The 27,801-nt window shown below is 42.6% G+C and overlaps 1 protein-coding gene and 1 long non-coding RNA gene across 5 annotated transcripts in view; one reads left to right on the forward strand and one right to left on the reverse strand.

The window, feature by feature from the left end:
- LOC129381770 (uncharacterized) overlaps positions 1-3,227 on the forward strand; it is a 28,732-nt gene extending 25,505 nt beyond the window's left edge. For 3 of the 4 annotated variants that reach the window (XR_011892117.1, XM_055064875.2, XM_055064873.2), the window contains one exon: positions 2,775-2,903. Coding sequence is in view for 3 of the 4 variants with exons in the window: in XM_055064875.2 (XP_054920850.1) it covers positions 2,775-2,821 (47 nt within the window). In the remaining variant the exon portion in view is untranslated. Of the gene's footprint in view, positions 1-2,774 lie in introns of all 4 variants that reach the window. The other variant, XM_072285881.1, reaches the window with a different exon arrangement.
- A 2,463-nt stretch (positions 3,228-5,690) lies between these two features.
- Positions 5,691-18,415, reverse strand: LOC126518641 (uncharacterized). Its single transcript, XR_007596441.3, has 3 exons — positions 18,262-18,415; positions 15,421-15,561; positions 5,691-5,779 (listed from the first exon to the last, which is right to left on the reverse strand). It is a non-coding gene; the product is annotated as an uncharacterized lncRNA (long non-coding RNA).
- Between the last annotated feature and the right edge of the window lie 9,386 nt (positions 18,416-27,801).

A 27,801-nucleotide genomic window follows, 5' to 3' on the forward strand; every position in this document is an offset into this window, starting at 1 on the left:
GCAATATAGCTTGCTACGGGAAGAGGCTTATGCAATGTATCGTGGTGGAGCATACCAGCAGTGAAAAGGGGCCATTGTAAGATGGCATGATTTACATTTTTTTATTTACACACATACATACTCTCTTGTTACAGCGCAAGCACCAAGAAGCCTGATAAGTGTTATGGTTGGTCTACAAAATTATGAAAAATTAAATTATGGGGTCTTACGTGCCAAAACCACTTTCTGATAATGAGGCATGCCGTAGTGTGGGACTCCGGAAATTTCTACCAACTGGGGTTCTTTAACGTGCACCTACAGTAAATTTAAGTGCACGGGTGTTTTCGCCTTTTGCCCCCATTGAAATGCGGCAGCTCTGGCCGAGATTCGATCCTGCGACCTCGTGCTTAGCAGCCCAACACCACAGCCACTAAGCAACTAGGGCGGGTACAAATTAAGTTCCTTGCCTACCCAAACAAAAATGTTTGCAACATGATGTGCGTGGTATACCGTCCTTGGGAAGGCAAGCTTAATTGGTTACTGTTGGCTTTGTGTCTTGCTTCACTCTTGAGCAGCGCTTACTGACTGCACAGTAATAATAAGCTCCACCAAATGGCTAGATTACTTCTGTACTACTCCAAGTGTTCCAAGAAGACTTTTGGAACACGAAGTAGAAAAAAAATTTCTGCTCCTAAACTGCTCCAGAATGTCAACTTTGTGCTTGAAACCCTAAACTGTCTTGACCACCACTGAGGGGTTGATCTTCAACATCACTTATATACTTAAGATAAAATCTTGAGTAACACTTACTGGTTGTCTAAACATTTTGAAATGGTTTCACGGGTTCTAATTTAACACTTATATGCACTTTTTAAAACAACAGTGAATAACGATTTCAGTATTCTACAGTTGATTTGGAGGATTATGCGCCATCACTGGTCTGCAATTATGGAAGTTTAGAGACAAAAAAATGGGGGCAATAATGCCTACGTTTTACACATTGTCATTGTACAGAACACAACCTATGCAACTTGCTATAAAACTGATTTATATAGTATTTGAAATTACCATAAGAGTATGTAAACAGCTGGGGTTTCATAGTTCTAGGTTCTTGTTATGTTTTAGACTAGCACCTCCCTTTAAATGGCAGTAAAAGGCATGCATTAATTTTTTTTGGACTGCCTGATTTTCTAAATGTTTTGTTTTTGCAGTCCTCAGGGAACCACCCATCGCCACCAAGAAAAAGCACTTTTGACTGTAGCAGTAATCAGTGATTCGCCTAATTGGCAAACAGTTCAGGATGCCAAACAGCCTCGAGACAGCTGTACCTCTGACAGAAGGCACTAATACACAGTGCAATGCACTGTTTCTGCACTCTAGACTGTGGGATTCTCATCCCGTACCTTGGGTCAAAGGAACGACAATCGCAAGGGCATTTATTGCACCTGTCATAGATCAATGCCTGCTAGCCGAGTTGCTATTCCACAAAACATGCCGATGGGCGTGCGACAAATTGCGGAAGTCCGACTCACCGCGACCGGATAGCGAGCGAATATGTTCGCCCCTTGCTGGATCCCAATGCCTGGTCGTTCACGCGTACGGTCACGCGAACGGTGGCTCTTTCGCACAAGGCCTCACGAGACGATCTCGCAGAAGCATGGATCGGCGCATGGGCGGCACGTCCGTGCTGCTTGCCGTCTCGAACCAAAGAGGAAACGTGTTCTCCCTTGCGCCCTCAAGTAACCCTGCCATGAGGCGGCGTTAGCAGCGCAACACTCGCGCCATCTCTCGCGTGGCCTGGGGCCCGCGGCGAAGCCGCAATGCAGGAGACAGAAGCTATGCGGGAAAAACAACATATCAGGGGACGTGTGACAGTCTCGCATCCCCACAAGACAAATGTGATAAGAGCTGTATTATGTGACCTATTATAACTCCGTGGTGACAATACAGACAGGATATGCAGGGCATGTAGCGATGAGGACAGTAGCAATGGAATGATATCACCAGTGTACAGAGCGCTGAATTCATTCTTGCTCTGTTACTGATAATTGAGAACTCCATCAAATGAAAAATTAAGAGAAATACCATGTGTGAAGGAATACTACTCATCATATCTATTGCAATTATTCTCGGACAGCATTCCCTCTTTCTTGCTTTTATTATTAATGCATTTATATAGTAATGCTCACCTGCTGTTCCATGTGTTCCATCGACACATATACGATCAGTTCCAAGCCTCTTGAAAAGCTCCTGTTGTGGTGTGGTCATGATGACTAGCATAAAATCTCTGTCATCCAAAAGGTCCTCATTTTTTTCTCTAAAAAAATGTCACTTTTTGTCGGGTTGTCCTTGGTGTTTAAAGAAGAGCAATGGGTTTTCCTTTTCACTATGCATCCTCTCAACCCAGAGTTGCACGCTCACATAGTCATTATCGTGCAGCCGCTCGGTCTTCGAGACTCTGGCATCCCTCATTATTTTGCGGAGATCCTGCTTGCTTAACAGGTTAATGCGGTGGAATGTCTCATCCACGTTGGACCGCACATTATCCAGTACTGCATTCATGGACACGCCTTCTCGCAGCTCGTCTTGAGAGAGTAGAGAAAAAGTGTATATTAGTTGAAGCATAAGTAAAAATTACCGAGCACGCAAGGAAGTGAAATGGGCACTGATGAACATTTTTAATATCATTATTTAGAATTCCTTTAATTGAATAATGAGTTACATTGACTTACAAAAACCTTTTGCAATGGTGTGTGTTAAATAGTTCAAGCTGTCGCAATTTTTGTTCTCTTTAGGTCAGCTCTTTGCAAGGACATGGTGCTATGCAGCCTTCAGCTGCTGAAGAGGCAAGATTACATTTCTGAATTACACTACACGATTACATTACATTTGAAGAGGCAAGATTACATATTTAAGTGTTTCAATGTTTGGTGTCATTGATAAACCGTCATAGGGATTATCTGCACCAGTGTTATCAGGTACGTAAGTGAAGAAATTTATTGCGTGTACCAAGTTTACAGCTAGGCTGCCAATTTCATCCTTCACTGTTGGTAACCTTGTTCGCACAAGACATTACTGAACCATTGTAAAAGCATTGCACTGGACTGGACATGTGCAGATTGTGGTTCAGATCCTACCCAGGGCAAAAATGTCTTCCACTTTTAGTTCCTTTACTAAATATTGCCATTGTTATCAATTTCTATCCTACAGTTAGAACTTAATTTTCCAATTACATTCCACAGCATAAGTTATTGCCACTTCCATAGTGGCATGCCACCATAGAAGGGCAAAACAGTCTGCAATCGAAAACATGTGCAGCGTTTCCAGATTAACTTAAATATAAACATCACTGTTACTGACTGAATTGATGCACATAATTTGATTAATGTCAATATAAAAATTGCCAATTAAAGCTTTCAGCAATTATTTTTAATGGTTGATTTATCAGTCATTCATCCATATTTACAGAGCAGACACACCTGTGAACGTATGCTTTGAAGGCTATGCAGTCATGTGGGTTTTTGAGTTAAAGGTATTATTTCAGTCAAGTAGAGTACTGACTGGACACTTGAAGCTGTTTTACGAGTTCATGTCTAATACCCCTGTCACACGGCAAATCTAATGTCATTTACAACGAATGACATTCGCTGATAATGCCATTTCTTTGGTGTCGCCCGGTAAAACGTAAGGACATTTTCGAAAATGACATTTACAAACAAATCAGTTCGCCAAACTCATTCGCATTCGTTTGGAACTGAATGTGTATCCTCGACACCATGAGTTTACCAGTGTTTCGCAAACAGTACGTGCTTCTTTTTTTGTTTTAACAAAAAATCACTATTATTCTATCCATTTTATTACCTAATTATTGCTTTAACGACATTGAAGTCCATCACATAGGTAAATACAGAAAACTACTCTCAGTCCAGTGACCAGACAGCCATCTTTAGCTTTCGCTGCAGCAGTCGTGTTGGTTCTCACCGGAGCATCGGCCGCGGCCACTTCAATTGACTTGGCATAAAAGCATACGAGTTTTTTCCTGTGGCATGCGCCAAGAATGAGGATATTAGAAGCTCGCATGCACATCAGAAAGGCGATGATATGCAACTGCCCTTCTCGTACCACATTAGCAGATGTAGCGGACGCGCCTATCGTTCTCTTCGCCCTGTTGCTTGCCTTAGCTCGACTCGACTTCGTTGGCAATGTCGACAAGTTAGTAATCGAGCACTGCGGTTTGAAAGCAATGATCACATATTCTAGTAGAATTTAGCATACTGGAAAATAATTATTGGACAAAAGTGGGTTTGAGGCGTGTCTTTTTTTTTTTTTTACTATCGTCATTGTCATCATTTTCAAATGACATTAGTTTTCACCGTGTGACAGGGGTATAAGCCTAATTATCGTGATCGTTTCAATCATGTTTCATTCACATAGCTGATTCATGAGCATTCAAAATATTTAGGTACCATATTTTCCAAACCATAGGTGCCACCATTTTCTTTTCATTTTCGTCCAAGCGTATTGTAGAACAGTGTAACTTATTTATGCAAGACCAACATGAGACATTCTTTTTCTCCAGCAATGTACTTGCAGTTTATTTTGTCTGCTAGAATGTGCGGCTCATAAAATTTTTTTTTACTGAAGTTTAGTGCGCTGGAATGGGTAAGTACGACATTTTAGGATAAGTGTATAAACATGCACAATCGCATTTCACGATGCTGACCCAAGTTAAGATAGATGCATGTTATACAATGAGTTATATACACATATTTTTTCTTTGATAGTTGTGAAAAGAGGGGGGAAAGGGGGTGACTTCTACAACAGTTCAAATTATAGTCCAGAAAATATGGCACATGGTTTGTGAGCCCTACATATAGTAGAGTAAAATACAACTTGAGCTGATGAAAGTTTCACATGGAAAGCACATCTGCTGTGGATGACCTACAGTAGTGGCGAGAGGTCGCAGTTTCATCGATGTCTGTAATACTTGCACTTCAGTTTAGTCAAAATGGCAGACATAATTATGTACAATGCACCTTAAGTAATCCCAAGTGGAAATTATTCCAGCTTACTGCTATTTTGAGACATTGAATCCCACTAGGATCATAAGTCATACCAATACAGTTAACTGAAAGCCTGAAAAATAAAACAGAAAAAGAAAAAGCCACAGTCTGCTGCGTGGCCTACAGTGCACCAGGAGGCACTACACCTTCCTGCTTGGTACATGAAGTGATGCAAACAAGTATAAAATAACTAAAGTCGTTGCCTGCAATAAGAATAGCCATATAGGTCAAATACAGGCCACTGGCTGTGCCAAGGTAGTTGTTACCGCTGTGAAATTGGAGAACGGTTCCCTTTTTTCTCTCTCTCTCTGAACCCTTCAGGCATTGATACAATGTAGCAAAATGATAAACATGTTTAAGATGTCATTAACTATAATGCCCTGCAGTCAGTAAAGGTGGCCTCGAATTATGTGGAAATTATGAATTTCAAATGAATTTCATGTGCTCCAAGTTCATTGCATGGTCTGGCACGAGTATTGCCTTGTATTTGGGATGTTGAAAACTCAACAACCACTCTTTATGTATTATAAAGCAGGGCAAAAGTGGTTTCTTACCAGCAATAGCAGCTCTTTCCGACTTGGACAGAAAAACACGACCCAGTTCAAAGTCGTGGCCTCTGTGCTTGAATTGGAAAACCACATACACACCTGTGTTGTCTTCAGTCACAGCCATTGCCGCAAAACATCTTTTTCCACACTTGACACTTGAAGGCCGCTTCAGCTTTTGTTTACTTGTAGCTGTGGAAAAAGATAACCGGGTAGTTTATTCTAACTTAAGCACTGGACTTCCAACACATGCTTAGTGGTGGTTCTACTACACCATTTACACCATTTAGCTACAATTCAACTTGCCTGAAACCTGGCTACGCGAAGTGCGCAAAGGTGTGGTATTTTCACGCTTTCAGGGCAACGCAGCGTTTTCAGCAGGGGTACAAGAAGACTTAAATATAAGAAACAAATAGTGAACGTGCAAGTAAGTCAGTTTGAGATGGATCATCTACTAGACTTTTCAAATATTGAGTAATATTTGCAGTAATGCAATGGATTGCCCGAAGTCAAAGCATTGCATGCAGCATTTCAAGGGCACTTGGTTTGTCTCGAAACAAGAACAAATAAAACAAATTAGGGCTTTTACATGCCAATACCACGATCTGATTATCAGGCATGCCTCTCTCAGTATAAGTTTCGTCCTGGCTGTCAACACCAATCGAAGCAATTACTATATGCAATGCTAACAGGGTACGGTGACAAAAGCAGCATTCATAGCAAGCACAATGGCATGCGCTAAGACCCACTGACCACTGGAAGGCACACAGTTCGCATTGCATACATGTGTTCTTGCACGTGGTTCAGAACTGTATGGCAATTTGTGATCTTTTAAGTACAGGAACTAACTTCTGTGCACACTTGTGATAGTTGCTGACTTGTGAAAAGAGGGGGAGGTTACTTGTGCCAGGTTCAAATTATTGTCCGGAAAATATTGTATATAGTTTGTGAGCCCTGCATATAGTAGAATAATATACAAGTTAAAGTGATGAAAGCTTCACGTGGAAAGCAGATCTGCTGTGATCTTGTGGACTCGTACAGCAGTGCTTCATCAGTTATCAAAAACTCGTACTAATGATCTCGGAAACAATTGCCAATCGTACCAATATATTAACACCAAGCTTCCTGTAACTGCTTGCAGCCCATATCACAATCACCAAAAGCTAATTTCATGGCACACTACCCTGACCATTGGCCCTAATCAGCACTGCTTCATCAGGTCGGTTGGGTATCAGTAACTAGAGCTATAGTTAGCTGATGAATCGACTCATATCTATTTGCAGAGGCCAGCAAACCACCTTGTAACAAAATTGAGTGCATGGAATGGTAGCAATGTTGTTTGTGTCCACCACTGCCATCTTTGCATCCATTTGTGCTATGGCACCTCCTTCTGGATGCCGTTCATAGCCTCTCGGCAGTCTCTTGTCGAGCTTCTTGCATTGTTATCGGGTGTAATACACTTGTGCATATGCCATAGTGCATATGAAAGCACATGTGTCATTTGCAATGCACATAAGACATTCACCTTCACTTCTTTTCTTATGTGTGACAGAGCAAGTTGTTCTAGTGCAGTTGTAATTTCTTGCCTCTCCGACGCCTAGGCACACAGCTGCTTTCATTAGCCCACAAAATTTTTATTTATTTACAAAGGCTTTCTACCTACTCAAATGAAAGTACTTGCAACATACTGGCATGGTAGTAATTGGCTGGTTCTGGGTGTTAAAATTTTCTTAAATGTGTAAGCATTTCTATGCTTACCGAACGTCCATCACGCAAGATAAAAATGTGGGCCGATCCCAGAGATAGTGCAATACTGGGCCGACCTACGGCGGAGGTGAACAGCCTTCAAGCACCCAACAAAGTGAAAAGTGCATACAATATAGATAGAGCATGCAGCAGCGAGTGGCTTTACCTTTGTTCTGCCTGTCGCTACCACGAGATCGAAGCAGCGCTCGCAAATCTCTCAGCACACACCGCACCGTGCACCTTTCGCAGATCACTTTCAAGATATGGGTCCGCTCTTCAAGGCAAAGCGACAAGAACACGGAGTTCAAGATATGGTCCACGCGGTGCATAATGGTTTGACGTGGATGAATAAGGCACTAAAGAGCAGTATCAGCTTATAATGATCAGAACGTCATCAGCACACCTGGCGCCGCCGTCTGCAGCAGTCCGTGTTGCTGCGATGCTGCTGTTTATACCGGTCATATTAACTTCCATAACACTTTTTTGTTCAAGTACCCTAAAGAGCCCAGGAGGCATAGGGGTGGGGGATGTTACGATTGGCCAGCGGGGATAGTGACCTTCTGGCTTCACTGCAATGAATCGCTTCGTGAAGCCAACAACACGCCCCCTTCGAATAGCCCTTCGGAGCCAGTAAGGCTTGACACGTTTGGCGGACAGGATTGTTAGCTGGTTCGCTGTCACCTTCAGGGACCAATTGGAGCAAGAAAACTCCTGGAAATGTTTGTTCTATGGCATTCCCCCATGTACTCTGGTAATAGTCACAGATTCAGCAGCAAACTGCAGAGTCAGCTCAGGAACCAAGACATGCGAGCTTGAGTCAAGCGTGACAACACCTGTCTATGAGGCCTCACTGGTTTTGGTGTGTTCAGTAAAACAAAAGTGCAAGAGAGTGTGTGAACCTTCGCCCTCAAAGGCGGGTACTTCGACTACTTTGGACGCTTTGATTGGATGAAGGTTGGATGGCAGCTTTCCCTGGCCTAGGGATCTAGTAAGGACAGAGAGTGTTTAAGCAGACATTTTCGGCTGTTCAGTGTGCATTTCAGTCATGCTAGACTTATCAGATGTAATGTTCTCCATCCTTCATGTAGATATTGTAAATAAATCCCCTACTCCTCATTGCTCCCTTCAATAACATCCTTAGCATGAATGAGTCGGACGATGGTATGGGCCAGGTACCCTTTTCATGGCAGACACCATCTCTTACAGGGATTACAATGAAAGGAGCAAAACATACCAAAAGTACACAACTACACAAGAAATATGAATTGGAACAACATGAATTAGCGCAAAAAAACTACTTATTACAGGGTATATACAATGTGTGATAAAACATAGTAATGACAAGGTTCAAGGTTCCTAAAATACTTGGCTTATCACAATGAGCTGTTTTACATTACAAAACAATGGAAAAAAATTTAAGTATACATTACTAAACAGGAAAGCAAAATTGCATATTAAATAAGAACATCAAGAAATGCAACTGGAACAGCAAGGTAAGAGGTAGTTCAGATTTCTAGGAACAACTTCAAATTATGTACAAATGAGTCGTGACAAATAGCGAGGTGAAGAGGTGAGTGGAAAGACGGATTAGTGTGGGTGAAGATGGGTGCGATTTTAAGTTGGTGATCAAGCCGTCAAGACACATGTCACGAGCTAGTCTGATATTTAGAGTCACGTGGGACAACCGATTGGAGTAAAGTTTATGAAAGAAGGACAATAGTGTCAGAAGCCTGCGTATATTGAGAGGAGCTAAATTAATCTAATATTCGATTTCCGTAACTAGATGTATGCGAGTAGTTTCTTGTGATGAAGCGAGCAACATTATTTTGCAGAGACTCTAGTTTGTGTTCGAGGTAGGCCTCATGTGTGGATTCCAAATTAAGAAGGCATATTCGATTTTAGAGCATACTAAGGTGGTGTAAGCCAGAAATTTGGTCTCTGAGTTAGCCGAGTGCAAATAGTGCCTTATGAAGCCAAGTGATCTGGTTGCTTTAGTAGAGTGTTCTAGTTTGCAGTTTTTACACTTGGCTAAGCAGCTGAGCGAAGCGAAAGCGTGAATGCACATGCGCCCTCCGCTTAGCTGCAAGCAGGCTGGTGGAGTCAGAAACACGGTCCGCTTACAAGCTGCCTGAGCAGAAGGTTGCTGCCATTTTTTTCTAGCAAGGGTGGTCGATGCACACACCCACTCTGGCACGTGCATCGAGGCATCTTGCCTGCCTTGCTCTTTACAAGACAGATTTGCACAGACGAAGACTTATGTCTGCTAGAAGGTGCGCATGCTGACCCATTTGAAAACCTCACAGCGCGGGAGTATGTGATGCATGCTGTGCAACATGTTGGCATCAGAAAGGATCAGATTGGATGCAAAATGCAAGCTCGCTGGCTATCACGTGGCATTTCCCAAAATGGGGCTTTATTTTCCACTGGATAAAATGGACCAGTAATGCATTACAAGTTCACGTTTAGATGCTTTATGGACAAATAAGCTATATGTATTCATTTTACTTATAAAAACTTTACTTATAAGTTTTACTTATAGGTGCTTTTATTTTGTTTCATTACCCTGAATTCGGCCAAATGGCACTGCAAATACGAAAGGAACATCAAGCGGAAAGCCAGAGAGGCCGAGATAATCTCGTGGCTGGCGGCAATGGAAAATAAACCTGCTATGAGTAACTACTGAAGAGGAAATAACAATATCGGGAAGGAAACAATCTATTATAACTCAAAGGGAAGCTTATTACTTTCTGAAATGAGCTCGGGATGCCTTAGAACACGCACTTATACAGCAAGATATAAGAAGCAAGAAGCATGTGCTTGCTGCGGTAAAGCTAGGGAAACAATAGAGCATGCTTTACTAGAATGTGAAATATCTCCCCAGCAGTAGATTTAGGCACCACTGGCCTATATACCATTAATAAAATATATCCGTAGAGGGAGATTAAGATGGACTGCAACGATTGTAATGGCATCATTGGAATCAGACATATGCTGGCGGGGTGTCCCGCGACTCTCCCCAAACTCGTTGAAGAATGGACACAGTGGGAGAAAAGGATTCAAAGCCCATTGTTTCAGGACCAACTAAGGGCCATCCAGGGGGCCCATGATGTCGCTGAAAGGCTTGGCCTGACAGTGCCAACGTGGGAGCGGCCCGCCTTGGCTTGAGAAGTCTAGCCTCCAGACATCATTACAATAAAAGTTTTCACACACATACACCACTGGCCTGCTTGAAGCCCTTGGGTTCAGCAAGAGCAGAGGGAAAGTAAAAATGTATGCAGTAAAGATTGGTAAGCAGCGAATGGAAGATTGGTGGACAAAAAGTAGGGAAACATCAAACAACAGAGGCTTGCAAAGACAAAGTTCAGAAAGTTTGGTTATGGGAAGTCATCGTGGGTTTTTTTTCTTTGTTAACATAGGTAGAACATTAGGCAATACAAGAGCTTCATGGCGCAACCCACACATCTTTCCAAAGGGGACACTCGTAGCACCTATCCATCCGTCCCTCTGCTCCGCTAGGCTAGACATACAACTAAAACATGCAATCACCCACCACTCCACCATGTGGCTTAGCGGGGCAACTTGGAGCGGGGTGGACCGTAATGACACTAAACTAAAACACTCTAGTGAAAATCACATCTACGCAAATGTTCCATGACAGATCGGATGACAAATGAACACCCAGATATTGTGAATACCGAGGCTACGGGCATGTTTTATAATTATGCAATTGCATAACACGGGTTTAGCTCTAGTCCCGAATCTGATAGCTTTTGTTATATTAATGTTGATTTCCGCTTGCTTACTGCCCCACTTACGGAGATTGTCTAAGTAAGATGGAAGGTAGCAGGTGTCCTCAGGGTTAGTAGATCACGCAATCATCAGCAAATAGTCTATGAAACGCCTACCATTACTAATATCGTTAATATAATCCAAAAACAAAATAGGCCTGAGCATGGAACCTTGCGGTACTCCAGATTTGACATGATTTAATGGAGACAAATGGTCATTGATGAAAACTGATTGCTACCGGTTAGTTAAAAAGATGGTAGTCCACCTACTTATCCTCACAAGTTTAAGATCTGTCAGTTTATGAATAAGCCAGAATTGAGGAACCTTGTCAAAAGCCTTCGAAGTCTAGAGATATTACATCGATTCGATAAAAAGAATGAGTGGAGTTATGCAAGTCATTAATTCATATCAATTGTGTAAAAGTCCATGCCAACTGATAAAGAAAAAGGTATGTTCTGTAAGAAACTTCATTAGAGCAGATGAAATGATGTGTTCGAGAAGTTTGCAGCACATGCTGGTTAAAGAAATTGGTCTGTAATTTGATGGGTTAGACGAATCACCATATTTAAATATGAGAATTATGCAAGCTGCCTTCCAATCATTTGGGACGCATCCCGTGTCAATACATTGCTGAAAAAGCTTGGCTAAAATATGACATATTGCAGGTTTAGATATCTTAAGAAGTTTAGGGCAGATGCCATCACGACCAGGAGCAGAGTTAGTTGGAAGACAATCGATACAGGACTGTACTACTTCAGAAGCGATATTAATGTTGTGCATGCTTGAATGCAAAATAGGGGCCTGAAAGCTACTAGGTACAGGAGTCTCATCCGTGAAAACGGATGAAAAAAAAACTTGTTGAATTCAATAGCAACACGTGCCAGAGAAAGAATGTTACCATCCTTAGATAACGGTACCGTCAAGTTCGATAATTTGGGTTTCCTAAATTTTTGTGTCATTGCCAAGCATGTCTGAAATGTCATGGTTGAAAAATTTATCTTTGGCTGTTGTTGTTACGGTCCTGCATAAGTGTGCGTGCTCACGATAGGGCCTCCAAATCTTCCACAGATGCTCATAGTTCAGCTCTGCAATATATAGGTTTCACATGCGTCGCAAACCAAGTGCTTTCTGTGCAGGCTGTTATTTTGAATTTTGGAATATGCTTTTCTTTTTAAGTGTGATCAGCCCATTATGAAGAAAAACCCAGTTTGTGCTTATGTTGCAATGAGGGAATGACTGCAAGAAGCCGACAGAAAAGGTGGAAAGGTCACTAACAAGCCCGCTGACATTCACGCAGGTGTAATCGAATATTAATTTCTTTCTATTTTCATGTTTCTTTAGGGCACCTATGAATTCACAATGCAAGATATTGTGGCCACTGATACCATCCAATACATTTTCCGTAACATTATTTGGTTCTGTGGCTAGTATGAGGTCAGAGTGAATCGCCATGAGTGGGAACAGAAACAATTTGATGCAAATTGAAAGTTGAGAGCATGTCAGGAAAATATTGGCATTGACGTTTTTCTTGTGCCATACAGGGGTCGGCATCAATGCCATTCAATATTGGGATAGTCGAAATCGCCGACAAGAAATATTGTTCTGGACAAAACTTAAAGACTTGTTTAGATAATCCGGAAAGTAGTGGGATGAATCAAGTGGACGATAGCAGACTCCAATGACAGAGGTAGAATGTGTGGGCAGACAGAGAGCAACCCTTACAATTTTGAGGCAGGAATTAGTTTCAATAACGCAAGCTTCCAAACTAGATTTTACTGCGATTAACACACCGCCACCTCTCGATTCAGTTTTATGTTTTCTAAATAATAAAAACTGACGAGACAAGGACGATCCAAAATGTCGAATGACAACCAGGTTTCGGTGCCTAGAACGTCTACTGAACAGGATTCAAGATAAGAACAGAGGTGATCTTGCTTACAAAATAAGCTGCGGAAGTTTGACACAAGAATTGACACACATGCATCACAGCGTTCATTTTTTACATCACTGGGTTTTCACGAGGACGTGACGTTTCGGGAGGGCACTTACTTCATTAGTGGTATGGTCAAAGACAAATCGTGTTGTTTAGTAGAAGCTTGTCAAACAGAAGTTTGAACCTTTCAGCGGGCTTCTGTTTGGAACGTCCGAAATCTCGGAGTTTCTGGACTGCATCCTCATTGAAAAATCCTTATCAATCCACATGAGACGATTCAAACCTTTTTTAGTTTAAATGCATTTTTCAGTATGTGTTTTCTTTTTTAAGTTTAGGAATTTCACAATTATCAGCCAAGTATAGCCTTGTCTTTTCTGCCCTATTCTATGGGCACGTTCAATTTCACCAGCTGCAATGCCTAAATATTTAGAAACTAACTCAGTTACAAGCCCTTCCTTTTCCTGCCACGTCTGAGTCTTGCTCAATGACTGCTTTAAAGATAAGGTTGTTGTGACTCAATCTGTTACTGAGATCGTCTACCACCAAACTTGTGTTGCAATTGTCCCGATTTTATGCTTTCCAGTTTGTCTGGGTGTCAAGCATATGAATTACCTCGTGACGCCAGAGGTTCCTTCCATTTAGGAAAGAAGTTCAGTAACATTCGTTTGGACGTCTTTTACTTTCCCTAGGATGTCTTTCTGAAATTTTCCATTACAGGCTGCCGTTTCCTTGAAAATGAGTTGATAATGACATTGGGCTGCGTGGAGATGAGCAAGTGGTACAATGCTTAAGCGTACTTAAGTCCCAGAGGAGTTTCTGCATGAATTTTTCAATTGTTTATGAAGGTTTCTTACCTATTCAAAGAAAAGTGTTTGCAACATACTGACGTGGTACTAATTGGCTGCTGCTGGCTGTTGGCCTTGGTGTCTTCCTTTGCTGTTGAGCAGCATTTACTGAGTGCACAGTAATAATGAGCTGCACCAAATGGCTACACATTGCTGCTGTACTACTCGAACTATTCCAAAAGGGCCAATTTTTCTGCTCCAACATGCACCATGACTACTTATTTCCTAGCCCAAATCGTTAACTGGCTAGGCCACCGCTGCATGCTGACACACCACCCACTGTGGGTGTGGGCTGTATTAGCCAAGTCTCAGTAAGACAAAAATAACTGTGGCACTGTTCTTTTTGAGCTTTGTTATTTAATGAAAAGGCTTTGAATTCAGGCCACCAGTGCCACAATAAAGTATTCCTATACCAGCCGCACTACTTGTTAGAGCTGCATGCCACCTGCATTACTAGCTGGGCCAGTCACTTGAAATCGGTGGACTATAAGGTTAGAGTAGAATCAAACAGAAGACATTTTTTTGATATACTGGCTTTGGACGTCCCCAAATTTTTGGGATGGGCCTGCTATAAATTTTACGTATTCATAACATGGGAAGGTTATGACGACATGTAACCCAGGCAGGCAATGCTTTTGGAAACAAACTTTAAACTTTGCCACTCCGACAGTGGTGAATAGAGTGATCTGTTGTCATGTTGAGCAGTACTACTTGCATCTGACCGCTGGATGTATTGTGTCACTGTTCATTATTTATTACATGTGCTTATAACATGTTCTCCAAAAAGATGTTCCAATCATTGGTGCAATCTACTAATACCAGCTACTTTCGCAATGTCTCTGTAGGCATCTCTTTAAATCCTTTTATGTCTAACACGATACACGAGGACTCCCCTGCAATCACTGACACAGAAATAGTACAGTGTAGTTCTAAAACAAATGTGCTTAACTCATATTGGTGACAACAAATAGTTTAACATTGGTGCTGTCATAGGTCTGGTTTGCGATTACAGCCGATGTCTTGTGGTTGATTATAGGAGTTCTTTAACAGCAAGGTCCAGCATTACTAGAGCTTTGTTTAAAGGGCAGCCACATGGACAGTGGTACGCTTGGACTCGGGTGTAAGTAGTTTAATATTGATGCATAGGCTTTGAGGTGATTAGGGTCAGGCTAGTGTATACATTTTTTATTCTGTTCTATTTTCTTTCGCATCACTCGCACTTCATTCAGTGTTACTGCATAGATGGTGTGTTGAATGATAGGAAGGAAATAGAATCATATGTATAATCTTGGCCAAGATGGCCTTGGAGTATGTTTAAGCCCAACTTTAGGCACACATGATTCCCAGCTTGGGTGAGCATACTGAGATAACTGTCCAGGTTGAGGTTCATTCCGATATGTTGTTAACGCTTCTTTGAGTAATCGTATAAACATGACTGAACAAAAATCTCTGTGGTTTTTAAAAACCCATCAAAGCCAGAGACTCAGACTGGTTGTCATGATACGGGCATTTCACGATACCTTGTGAAGCATAACTTCCAGACCGGTGACACACGAAGTAGAAATGCTTCTTTTTCAGGTGGCCGCAAGTCTCTGTACCTGTCCTTGCAATGAAGTGACTGCATGTGTCTTTCTCCACCTTTTCCTTCTATGACTTGAAAGCTGATCAGGATAATAAAATAAAGCAAATGTTACATGTATGCAGTGTGTCAAGGGGAATCAGTTTATTGTAAGCCCACGTTGGCTGTGCAGAATATGTTATGGGGTAATTTAGAAGAAGAAAGAAGATTAAGTACCCTGGACACTTGTATGTTCAGTCTGCACTTCAGGGTGCGTAATGCACAGAACTAGCGTTACAAAGTTGAATCGTAGACATGTTGTGGAACTCAGTAGTTATGAAGAAGAGGTTCAGTGACATCTTTTCTCTTTTCCTGATGAGGATCAAGCATTTGTTTTTCTCAGGGCAAAATTTTAGAGCGAAGCATAATGGAATTGAAGAAAAAGAAGATATAAAAAAGTGACAAGAGTGATGTTGCTTCTTGTACATTTTTAAACTATGCTTTGTTTGAGTACATTTTGCAGCTTTCATACAGAGATCAAACTCCTGCAAAGACAGTATGTATAGAAACTGTAAGCTAATTTGCTTTATTAATTTGAGGTTGACACTGTGACATGGCATCTAATTATAGCAGCACAAAGTGACTGCCATCAAAAATTTTTTCGTGAGCAACGCCAAGAACTGCATGAAATGACAACTGAAAATGACAACTCTACATCATACAAATTTCCGTTCTGAACGAGAAAGAAAATACAGAGAATCATACCTTATCCATAAGTTCAAGGCATTGCAACAAATAGGCATAAACATTTCAAAAGGAGCTTTATAATCTATCCGCTATGCTAAATTTCAAGCTATAGGCAACAACACTTAGTTTGGTTTCTTGGCGTATCCTTCTTTTTTTCTTTCCTCTTCTTTTTTTCAGCCGGCGTGTCAGACGCCGTTGACATGCCGGCTAACACGCGTGCGTTGGCACGTGGTTGACACCATGTTTTCCCCGTATTTTAACTGAACAATTAGTAGATTTAAATTTTTTGCACATTGGGGATTCAGGAAATATAAAACTTCGACAGGAGCTATCATTAGAACTAGTGTACAGTACTTCTAGCACTTCTTTAATCAAACAATGCAAAATTTGCGCTTTGGTTGACTCAGCTTTTACTTATTGTGTTAAGATTGATATGAAGTGCTACTTTGTTTTTTCTGCTGTGTGTAAATGTTTTTAGACGCAATCCTTTCCATTGTATGGAGTTCTCGCTCACACAAAGCCATGTACTCGATTGCAGATCGACCTTAGGCATAAGTGCAATCTCATACCTGTGCACTTGCCTCTATTCATTAGTGTGCAATACCGCGCAAGCCTGTGCATAACTATACGACGACTGTAAAGCATATGAAAGCTCCAGCACCAGTTTAAGGCACAAGATTAGACCAGATTTCTTGAACAGAAAAGCTGATTTAACACATTATTAATGTACAAGGAGGCTTGTCCATGCTACCTAACCTGACAACTATTGCTTCTAGACCATAAAGAATGCAGTAAAAAAAAAAAAAGTAGGTGCTTGCTGCAATGGGGAGAAACAAATTTTTCCTGTACCATACTATAGGTGCTTACCCATTTCCAAGTTTGCAAAGCGAGTGCTTTCCTGCATGGCACGGCCACCACTATGGCTAATATTCATGCTACCAAATCTGCATATATGTATCGCATGGTTTACGTTACAGAAGTTGGGAACTAGAAGCAGGGTTCATACTTTGTATATTTGTTTTCTTTTTTTCATTAGTTAAAGTAAAAATAGCAAATCATTAACTTCATTCATGCTCCTCCAGTCACTTTTCTTTTATAGAATGTATTCTAGGGTTTTATGCACTAAAACCACGATTTGATTATGAGGCATGCCATAGTGGCGCAGTCCGGATTAATTTTGACCATGAGGGGATCTTTAAAGGGACACTAAAGTGAAACAATAAATCAGTTTAGACTAATGAAGCATTGTTTGAGAACCCTGCAGGCAGTGATTTCAAAAAATAGTTTGATTATTAGATGAGAAAATGAAGGTTTAAGTATTAGTATTTGAATTTTGCACCGAAACCCCAGCGCCGGTACGTTAGCGTGACGTCAGGGATTCCAAAGTATGCTTTCGCATTTGGGCCGCGTTGGCTGAATAAAGGTTCCTGAAACTTGCCATGTTTAATATTTGGTTCCTTTGGAACTCAATATAGTCAATCTGTACCGCTATATATAATTCGTAGGCCCTAGAAGATGCCATCAAAATCCACGACGTCACAGCCCCCAGGTGCGGGAACTCAAGTAGGCGTCGCCACCCGTATTTCGTTCTTGCGCTTTTTCTGGCTTACCAAACGTCTTATCATTGTAACAGTGGTGTTTTTGGTGTTGTAGAACAGTAATTTACTGATGCAGAAGAAATAATTTTTCACTTTAGTGTCCCTTTAATGTGCCACACAAGCGTTTCTTGCATTTCGCTCCCATCTAAATGCGGCCGCCGCGGCGGGTACATTTTTTTAAAACTTAAATATGCGATTCCTAAAAAAGATCCATCAGCAATGATTCTGCGTTGCTTCGATTCAAAACAGCAATGATAAGCATGCAATTTAATGTATGATGGTATAAGTTGCAGCTAGTGCATGGTCAGATAAAATGTTAAGCATGAAAGCACCATAAATGAGCACATTTCAAGCAATAAGTGAACAAGTGAATCGTTCACTCTGCAAGCCCGTAATGCAAAAATAACAGGTGCAGCGGTAATCACGCGTTGCTTTGAGATAATAAGCAAGTGTCTTACCTGGCATTGTCAGAAAGTGATACCTCTCATATTCCGGCTCGAAGAAATGCACGCTGATATGGCGGTACTCCAGTTCTTTCAAAGTCAGGGCTACTTCACACTCGTCGCAGTTGTACTTCAGGTGAGTGATTTTGTGCACAAGTTTTATGTGCCTCTGCAGACTGCAATTGTTCGCTAACCGCCGGTCGCAGTACTGACATTCAAAGGAAGCAACTTTCGCCATTGCGACACCGCGAAGAGAAGCATGGGGGTTTCCTAAAAACCGATTACGTAACTATGCTCAGTGCGTGCAAGCGGGCCTTTTATATCTGCGGGTGCTCTGACCATGGAGGAAAGAAAAAGCTGAGAGATGCTGACGTCACTCTTTGCGAAGCATGAGTGACGTCGGAAGGCGTGGCAGATATCCTCTCTTGTGCATATCTCTCTCCTCCGGCCCGCAACCACGCATGAACTGCGTAGGCTGCACGGGCGCGCCTGTAGCAATTCGAAAGCATCTACTATTCTGACAAAAGATGCAATCGCGATGTAACGTTGGCGAAGTCTGAGTATTCTGCCCTGGCATTGAAACAAGTTTAAAATAAACTCCTCACATTAGACCGTCATGTTGGACTCCGCAACTTTTGCGGGATTTTGTGAAAAGCAATATGGTTTATTGGTCCAGCTAACTGAAACTGTCCTGATGGCTTCTAGACCCACCATGTTGTATTAGTGGTTTTGGCGTTGCGCTGCGAAAGTGAGGTTGTGGGATCACATCTCGGTCGTGGAGGCTGCATTTCGACGGGGTTCGACGAAGTAAAAATGCAATGCCCGTGTACCGTACGTTGAATACATGTTAACGAATCCCGCGCGGTGAAAATTAATCCGCAGTTCACCGCTACGGTGTGCCTCATTATCAGTTTTCGGCTTTGTCACGTGAAGTGTCAAAATTTGAATGTTTGATTAACCGCAGGTACGGTGGCTGCCTAGTTCCTGCATCATTTTAGATTACCTTTATCGTTCATTTCTACCTTCGTTTCCTCTGTTTGGGCTCCCTGGGGCTAGACCATAGTGGTTATGGCTAGACGCGGCGATGAAAAAATCAACGAGTCTAGAAGTTCAGGACAACATTCATTTGGGCTAGATGGTGCATACTTGATTTAGGAAGGAACAGCGCCAACGAAGACGTTCACAAGTGGGGAGAACGACACAGGACAAGCACCATGTTAAAATTGGCTCCAAGGCGCTGTCAATACAGGTTAAGAAAATGTTAGTAAGCACCGGGGCTACGCAGGATCCAATACAAATCCCTTGTCTTTGTCGATAAAACTTGTTCTCGAAAGAGATTAACGTCACATCAAGGTAAAATTCTAGCATTTTCATAAAATTATATATTGACACGCCAGAGGAGTTTTGGAACTCTACTGCACCGTTACTTTCTATAGCATCTCTGACAGAACGAAATAAGGCATCGTGGGGCACAGAGTAAAACAAGTCTTCAACATCTACTGAAAACACATAACCATTGGAAGTACATTCCTCAAGAAACCTAACAACATCTTTTGAACTCTTTGTGGCGTACGGATCTTGAACTTTAAGGGATGTAAGGTGCTTTTGAAGAAACTTGCTCCAGCCAAGTTCCATTTTCGCCGACCGCTGTTCTGAATGGCACGGACAGTTTGTGCGTTTTGGCCGTAAAGAACATGGAAAGGGCATTGCTTTTGCTGTTACCAATGTCATTGGCCAGCGTGCTCAGATCTAATTCTTTGCACATCGCAGCCGCCTTGCCTCTCACTCGCGTCGCACTAGCTTTCAGAGGGATGAAGTTCTTTGCAATTGCTTCGCCGGCTCTTTTTTGAAACTCTTCCTCGGTGAGCACCACAAACCCACCATCCTTGTCAGCTTGAAGAAGCCGGAGTCTATTCTTCCTGAAATACGACACGATTTTTCCCATAGAATCTTTGCTAGTCAACGTGTTAGTGCTGGTCGTAGATCTTATAAGCGTATCCGCACCATCCAGAAGGCATCTTTCACGGTTTTCTTCCAACGCCTTTCCTGCGATGCGCCTATTAAGCGCCAGGAACTCATGTGCTTCTATCCGTGGCTCGTGGCTGAATTTCGGACCTTTGTTCAACACATGCCTGACATCGTTGGGAAGATCAACGTCTCCGATGACCGTCACCAGCCTTTCCGGGGGCTTCTTGTCCTTCTTCAAAGACGACTGTAAACACTGGTTCAGTGTCTGAGCCCATCAAAATATATATGTACATATATATATTATAGAGAGAGAGAGAGAGAGAAAGAACAGCGCATTAGTAACTCCCAGTTATGGATATCCATACATTTGTTCCCGCGCGCAGGCATCATGTAATGAATGATTGTAGACCAAAAAATATTTCGTGTTTCTTTCCGGATAAATACATGAACATTAATAATGCCTTGGTTTTCATACTTATTAAGAAGTAAAGGAACATTAGAGGTTAGCGATTGCATTAGATAAATTGTTAGCATTTTTGGCACGAGCCATCTATCCTGGCTGTAGTCCCGACAGTGATTTTACAAGTGAAGAGACTTTGTTAGAGGAAACAAATATGAATAGAGTAAAGGAAAGCCATACAGATCTGGCAGTTTGAAATCGCGTTAAATTTGGTGAAACGTGGTGATGTTGTGTGGAGGTATGGAACGTTAGCAATAATTCCGACGTGCACGTTTCTGAAGAAAAAGCTTGTGTTAGTGTTCACAGTGGTGCCCCACACATGCATGCAGTAGTTAATATGAGACGCAAATAGTGCCTGGTAAATTTGTAATTTCAACTGTTCTGGAAAGAAATAATATTTTTAAGGCCGTTGTGGCTGGACCATCCCAATGAAGTGGAAAGGAGTGCGTTCGCTTTAGGAATGACATCACAAGCCTCCAGACCAGAGACAAACAGGCTGGTATCATCCACATATAGAATGGTTGTTGCCTCACTTTCTGCAAGGGTTCATCGAGCAATAAGGTTCCCAAAGAGCTCCAGCCGCACGGGAAGGTGCGAGGTGAAATCCGGCAACACTCATGCAGGCGGCTGTTCCCCCACTCTCCGTTACCCCCAGCCGCACTTTGCTTCGCTGCACCGCTCATTCTTGGCTCAGCAGCCGTCCGATATGGAGGTTCCCATTGTTGATCGCGCCAAGTACGAGATTTGTTCCGCAATTCACTTTTTGCACGCCAAGGGGACTCCCCCGTGGATATTCATCATCAGTTGACAGAGGTGTATGGCGACAAGTGCATGTCCGTTCAACACGTCCGAAAGTGGTTTAGGGAGTTTAGTGCCGGTTGAAAGAAAGTCCACGATGAAGAACGGAGTGGAAGACCGTCAGTTTCGAAGGTGGTTATCAAGATGGCCCAACGCAAAGTGCTTCGGAAGAGGAGGATCAACATCTGTGAACTTATTGCTCAGATTCCTGGAAGTTCTTACGGTACAGTGGAAAGAGCTTTGACTAAAGTATTGGGGTATCAGAAGTGTTGTGCTCAATGGATACCGCGGCTATTGACATCAGACTACAAGGAGAAACGCCTTGACTGTGCTCGCCAGTTTCTTCAAAATTGTCAAGAAGATAAGGAAGGATTGTTGGACTCCATTTTTATGGGAGACAAAAAGTGGGTGTTTCATTTCACTCCGATATGAAATAAAAATCCCAAGAGTGGCATCACCCACAGTCACCAGTCGCAAAGAAGTTCAAACTCCTTCTGCTGGCAAAGTCATGGCCACTGTTTTTTGGGATCATAAGGGAGTACTGCTGATCGATTTAATGGAACGTGGGACAACAATCAACTCTGAGAGTTATTGTGCAACACTATGAAAACTCAGGCAAGCTATTCAGAACTGCCGGCGAGGACAACTGGCAGCCAGTGTAACACTGCTTCACGACAACGCCCGACCTGACGTCTCCTGTCAAACCCAGGAACTTTTGACAAACTTTGGGTCGACTGTCATGCCCCACCTACCGTACAGTCCGGACCTTGCACCTAGTGATTATCACTTGTTCCCCAAGCTAAAGGAACATTTGAGTAGCCAACGCTTCCGGAGCGATGAAGTTGAAGAGGTGAAATGCTTCCTCAATGGGTCGGCGGCAGACTTCTACGACACTGGGATACAGAAATTGGAGCACTGTATACAAAAATGCATAGAAAAAGATGGCGATTATGTAAGTTTCATCTTTCCAATAATGTAAATTTCTATGAGAATAAACAATGTCCTCTACTTCTAAAATTGATGGGAACCTTATTTCTGGATCAACCCTCGTATGTCTATCATGTCATTAACGTAAATGTCGAAGGGGACCTAAAATGCTGCCCTGTGGGACACCTAACAATATTGCCGTCCGAGGAAATACTATTTCCAATGACAACGCATTGCCTGCAATCAAGCAGATACAAACACAACAAAATATGTCATTCCATGTACACCGTTGGCAGTCAACTCTGTTAATAGAATCTTGTGTTGCAGACTGTCAAAAGCCTTGCTGTAGTCAATAAATATCCGGACTACTAGGTTTCATTTTTCTAGCTTCTTGATTAACACCTGCTGAACAAGCAGTGCAGTTTCGGTAGAGCAGGTCATCAAAGCTGTTTCTCCATCGCCAGGGTTTGTGTCATGCTCTCCAACCATGATTCCTCGCTCCTTTGTGCCCTCCAGAGGGGCACGGTCATGGCCCCCCAAACAAGGGGCTTAAATCACCACAGCAATGAAATTGCAATTTTTCGCTTTTAATATGCTTCAGTGCAATACATTGCATAAGCTTCCCTGCTTAACTCAACTGTAATGTGGCAGAAGTGACTTTAGGAACACTTTCTAGATATGCCAAACAATATGTGCATTCTGGTCAGAACTACACCTGACTTAACATTCCGACATGTCGGCATATGGATGGCCGTTGTGCAGTTTAAGAGCACGAATACGCATGCTGGTTGTGGCTTGAGGAAATGTGATTTCTTAAACAAGTTTCAATGCCAATGCCCTAGACTGAGCTTCACCGCAATGCAGTTGTGTTATGCACTGGAGCTTCTGTAATGTATTGCGGTCCATCACTGCAGCAATGTCAGAACCAGCTTTGAATGGGTGTCATGTGAGTTATTAGATGTCTCGGTGCTCATACTGTGACAGATGACGGCACATGTGCGCATGTATAGTCGGGAACATGTGCAAGGCTGTGTTGCAGTCTCGTATATGGAGCTTGCAAGATGGGCGAAGCAAGGGCCCAAATCACTACAACCCTGCCGGAAATAGCTCTAAATCCCTGCCTGTACACTCCTTAAGGGTTTCGGTACTTTTACCATAGCCGGAGATTGCACATATAATACTATATTTTCAAAACTGAGCTCATTGGAACATCTTCCTGTTCATGCTATGCACACAAAAATGAGGAATAAGGGAAAAATTATGCAGATCCCACACCCTGTGGGAATTGATGTAAGTGAAGCTTTCCATGCTGGATGCTCTGATTGACGATAATTAGCAGTGTTGATGGCTAAAGCTTAATTTCTTCAACGTTTAGGCTAACACGAGATTGACGAATTGATGTTAAACGTTACCTTGTGGGCACCACTGCTGTTTGTCTGCGTAATAGGCAGAACACACAGGGAGAGATGTTTGCATGAGGCATTGTTGTGGGCCATATCTTATAACCCGAGAGGGTTGAGTGTTGTCATTTCCTCATATGGCACATCGCGTTTTGGCAGAAGTATTAAACTTGAATTGGATTATGGGGCTGTACGTGCCAAAACGACACTCAGATTATGAAGCACGGCATAGTGGCAGACTCCAGATTAATTTTGACACCGTGATGTTCTTTAATGTGTCCCAAAATCTAATTGCACATGGGTTTTCTATTTCGCCCCCGTCGAAATGTGGCTCTCGCGATTGGGATCAAATCCATGACCTCTCGCAATGCCATAGCAGCAGAGCTAATGCAGCGGGCACAGAAGTGTTGATTTGACGGTCAACCACTTCTGTAGTGTTTCCTGGACACTGCAGTGTGCTTTAATTAATGCGGCTCTGCTTCTGCACGCCCTGTGTGAATTGCCCGCTTGACATATTTTCATAGTGTTTATTTTTTCAGAAATAGCAGCAACGTATTGTATTGTGCCTTGAACATAAGCACACCGCAACCGCTGTTGTATGTTAGTGGAGTTTCCTTGCCTTCTCATGTCACTTCCCCCATCTTATATGGGAACTGCCTCTTCTCCTCCCTCTTCTTCTCTCTACAGTTCTCCCTCTCGCCTCGCACATAAGCGCAGCAGTTTCTTCAGTGCTTCTGAGGGGAGTCACGGATAATTGCAGCTGTCAGGTGGCTAATGTGACAACGGCCAGGGAGCTCCAGAGGGCATTGTGCACATTCGATGCGGTGGGGTGAAAACAAGCTTCTCCCATCTCCTTTTCTCTCTTACTTGTGCCTGTCATGTATATACACACTCTGAACACCCCCCCTCCCCCCCGACGTGGTGTGTGTGACATCAGCAGCAGTCCACAGCAGCAGCTGGAGTGGGAAAGTCAAAGGAAGAGACAAAGAAAGCTTCACTTTAAAACAAAATGCGTAAAGGTTTCTATGCTTACCCAATGAGGAAACCCGTCCGTCACGTAAGATGATTGCTTTCAAGATAAGGCCCGCATGAGCGAGCGAATTGTAAGATCGGGCCTGCGCAGCCGTGCCATAAGCAGCGGCCGCTGATGTACAGTTGATAATGGTTTGCATCGAGTGGAGGCAGCATCATTGACCACATCTACGTATGACGTCTACCTAACGTGACACTGTTCAATTACGTCACGTAGAACAGCACGCATTGGCCAATGCTCATCTTCCATGAAGCAGCAACATCATCCAAATGCACCATGATATAAAAGGAGTGAACAGTGCTACTACTGGCCTCTGCTTCATACTCATGCTGGTCTCAGTTTAACATTTTGGTGTTGCAAATGCGCTTCTCCATTTCATGATTTTTTCGTGGCGTTTCTCGCAATTATATGAAACGCAGCAGCATATGACGACAAAACAGTAGGTGATCAGTCGCAAATGCTTATGCATCATTTAGATAACTCCCACAGGATACTCTGCATGTAATTTTATCTTTTTCCACTTTCAGTATGCTTCAGCGCTATGGTATGCTTGACTGCGTAACCTTGCTATGTCCAGTGTTTGTGACCCCTTCCCGCTGTTGGTATACTTCATCACAATGCTAAGTGCATGGTTGAATGCGTAACACCACTGTATTGGGATGAAGCTAACTTATGGGTCTGACATTACAGTTTTAATTTAGCGTACGCAACTATAGCGTATGCTATACGCTAAAGTATATATAGCGTATGCTAAGCAGCACACATTTCTTTAGGTTGAGTTGGCCTGTGAGATGTTCAGATCTTAGAGGCCATGTGCCGTCATTGCGGCTATCTCCCGACTGTAGCTATAGGTGGTGCTAACATGTCGGATGTTTCTTTCGTTAGGTTTCAACTCACTCGAAACGAGAAGCGATCTCGAAAACACCACAAGGTTATCCATAATACTCTGTCGCCGAAGCAGCCTGAGACTAAGCGAAAGCCATTTACACAGTCAGTTGCAAAGAATGAAGTCCATTTTACAAAAGCAACGCCAAATTCAATTCGAAGCTGGCAGCCGGGGCCGCCGCCATGTTTCACGCAAATTCCGCAAACCACGCAAAGACACTAATGCTAAATCTGAGAAATAGTGCGCGTACGCTATACGCAATGGGTCGTTTAGCGTTCTGCGCATGCGCAGTGATGACCCACTATTTTATAGCGTACGCTAAACTAAAACTGTCTATTATGCAGCACATTTTAGATGCTTGCTGGTTTTAAAGTCCGAAAGGTGAGATACAACAGCGTCGCACACTATCACGTGAGGAAAACGAACCGCTGCATGCAGCAAGTAGCGTCAGCATAAGCACTAGATTACAGTTGAACAGCTCTACAATGAAGACCACAATTAATTTGCCTGTAAAACAAAGAAACTTATGCGTCCCTGGCGGCTGATTTACGTTTATAAAACGAATGCCGCACCAGTGCCGCCACTGCCCCGCGAAGATGTCACCAGGGTAAGCTGTGCGCTAGCGCTAACAGCAGTGTATTTGAAGAGCGTGCTGATATTACTAGTTCTGTTGCCCTGCTCCAGGATTCACTCACCTCGTATGCTACTTGTTGTGATGGATCAACGGCTGACGAATGCATGGATAGGCCGCGAATGTCAACGAAGGCGACCAAAAATTTTGCAGCAAGGGAGGCTTAGGGGCACTAGACAATCAGGGGCGTTGCTTTGCATGGTTCCTGCATTTGGTTGGAGAGCAAGCTGGGAACCTCAATGGAGCATAGGGTGGCTACAGTAGAACGTGCTGTCAGGGATATTTTGCAGAGAAAAATTAGCGGTCTATTTCATTAAGTCTCTCTTGAATTCTTGTTAAAGATTTTCTTTTGTTGAAAGTGCTTAGCTATGTGAGCAGTGAGCTGCGCAACCTTTAAAACAAAGTGACCTGCATAGCGAAGGATTTTGAAGGTGCGAGCACTTTGTTAAAAAGGTGTTTGACTACATAGATACATTCAGAGCAGCGCTTTCTACCCTTTAGCCCATGCAGAATTTGTAGGTCCTATTTGCACCACCAGGATCTGCCGATGTACTGCAGTGAAGCCTTTAATATGTGTCCCAATGTCCAATGCTACGGAGTTCAATGTATCCATTTAATGTCTGAGCAAGTTTGATGTATGAAGTTTCATATACATGTAATTCTCTTGGTGATTCACCACCTGTTATTTAAGCAGTAATTCTATTTATAATTGTTTCATATAACAAGGTTTAATTGTAATGAATTATTGCTATACGTCATTCTTTCCATTACTATAACTAATACTCTCAAGCTTGGAATCTCCCAGCTTCCTCATACAGTTGGCCAATGTGACAGTGCACCTGACACAACAAGCCATGTCGTACACTCACTCTGTGCATATTCACAGCCCATGCAAGCTTGTGCTGAAAGCTTGTTGCTGCTTGCAGAGGTAAATGTTTCACTTGACTGTTGTAATGATCTCGCTGACTATGTGATGGAATAAACAGTTACTCCACAATAAAACATAGTATGAGGCCATTTTGTAAACATGAGCTTGAAGTAAAACTGTGCCATGCATCGTCGAAAAAGGAAAACAACATTACAGGGATGAGCATACTTATCGTGGGCTTGTCTCTATAGCTTTTATGTCTTGCTTTGTCCACATTATGCTGCACAGTTTTAGTTGAAGCGGTTATTGGCTGGCAGACATCTTCCCATCATGTTACTACGCGTTTTGATGAAAGCAGTCTTGGCCAGCCTCTCTACCCCTGGTTCTCTGGCTTAGGTGCTGGTGCCTCCAGTAGTTCAGATTTGAATGGGTGCAAATTAATTTTCCCTCTCAGTGAAATCATACCAACTTTCCCAGGTTACCGGGCTTCTACAATTCCTCCTAAGTTGAACTTGTTCAACAGCTTTACCGAGTACTTTAAGTAGGCAGTGTATTCTATGTCGTAGGGCAAACAGAAAATTAGC

The sequence above is a fragment of the Dermacentor andersoni genome, chromosome 1, assembly GCF_023375885.2.
Source record: "Dermacentor andersoni chromosome 1, qqDerAnde1_hic_scaffold, whole genome shotgun sequence".
NCBI classification, from domain to species: Eukaryota; Metazoa; Arthropoda; class Arachnida; order Ixodida; family Ixodidae; genus Dermacentor; species Dermacentor andersoni.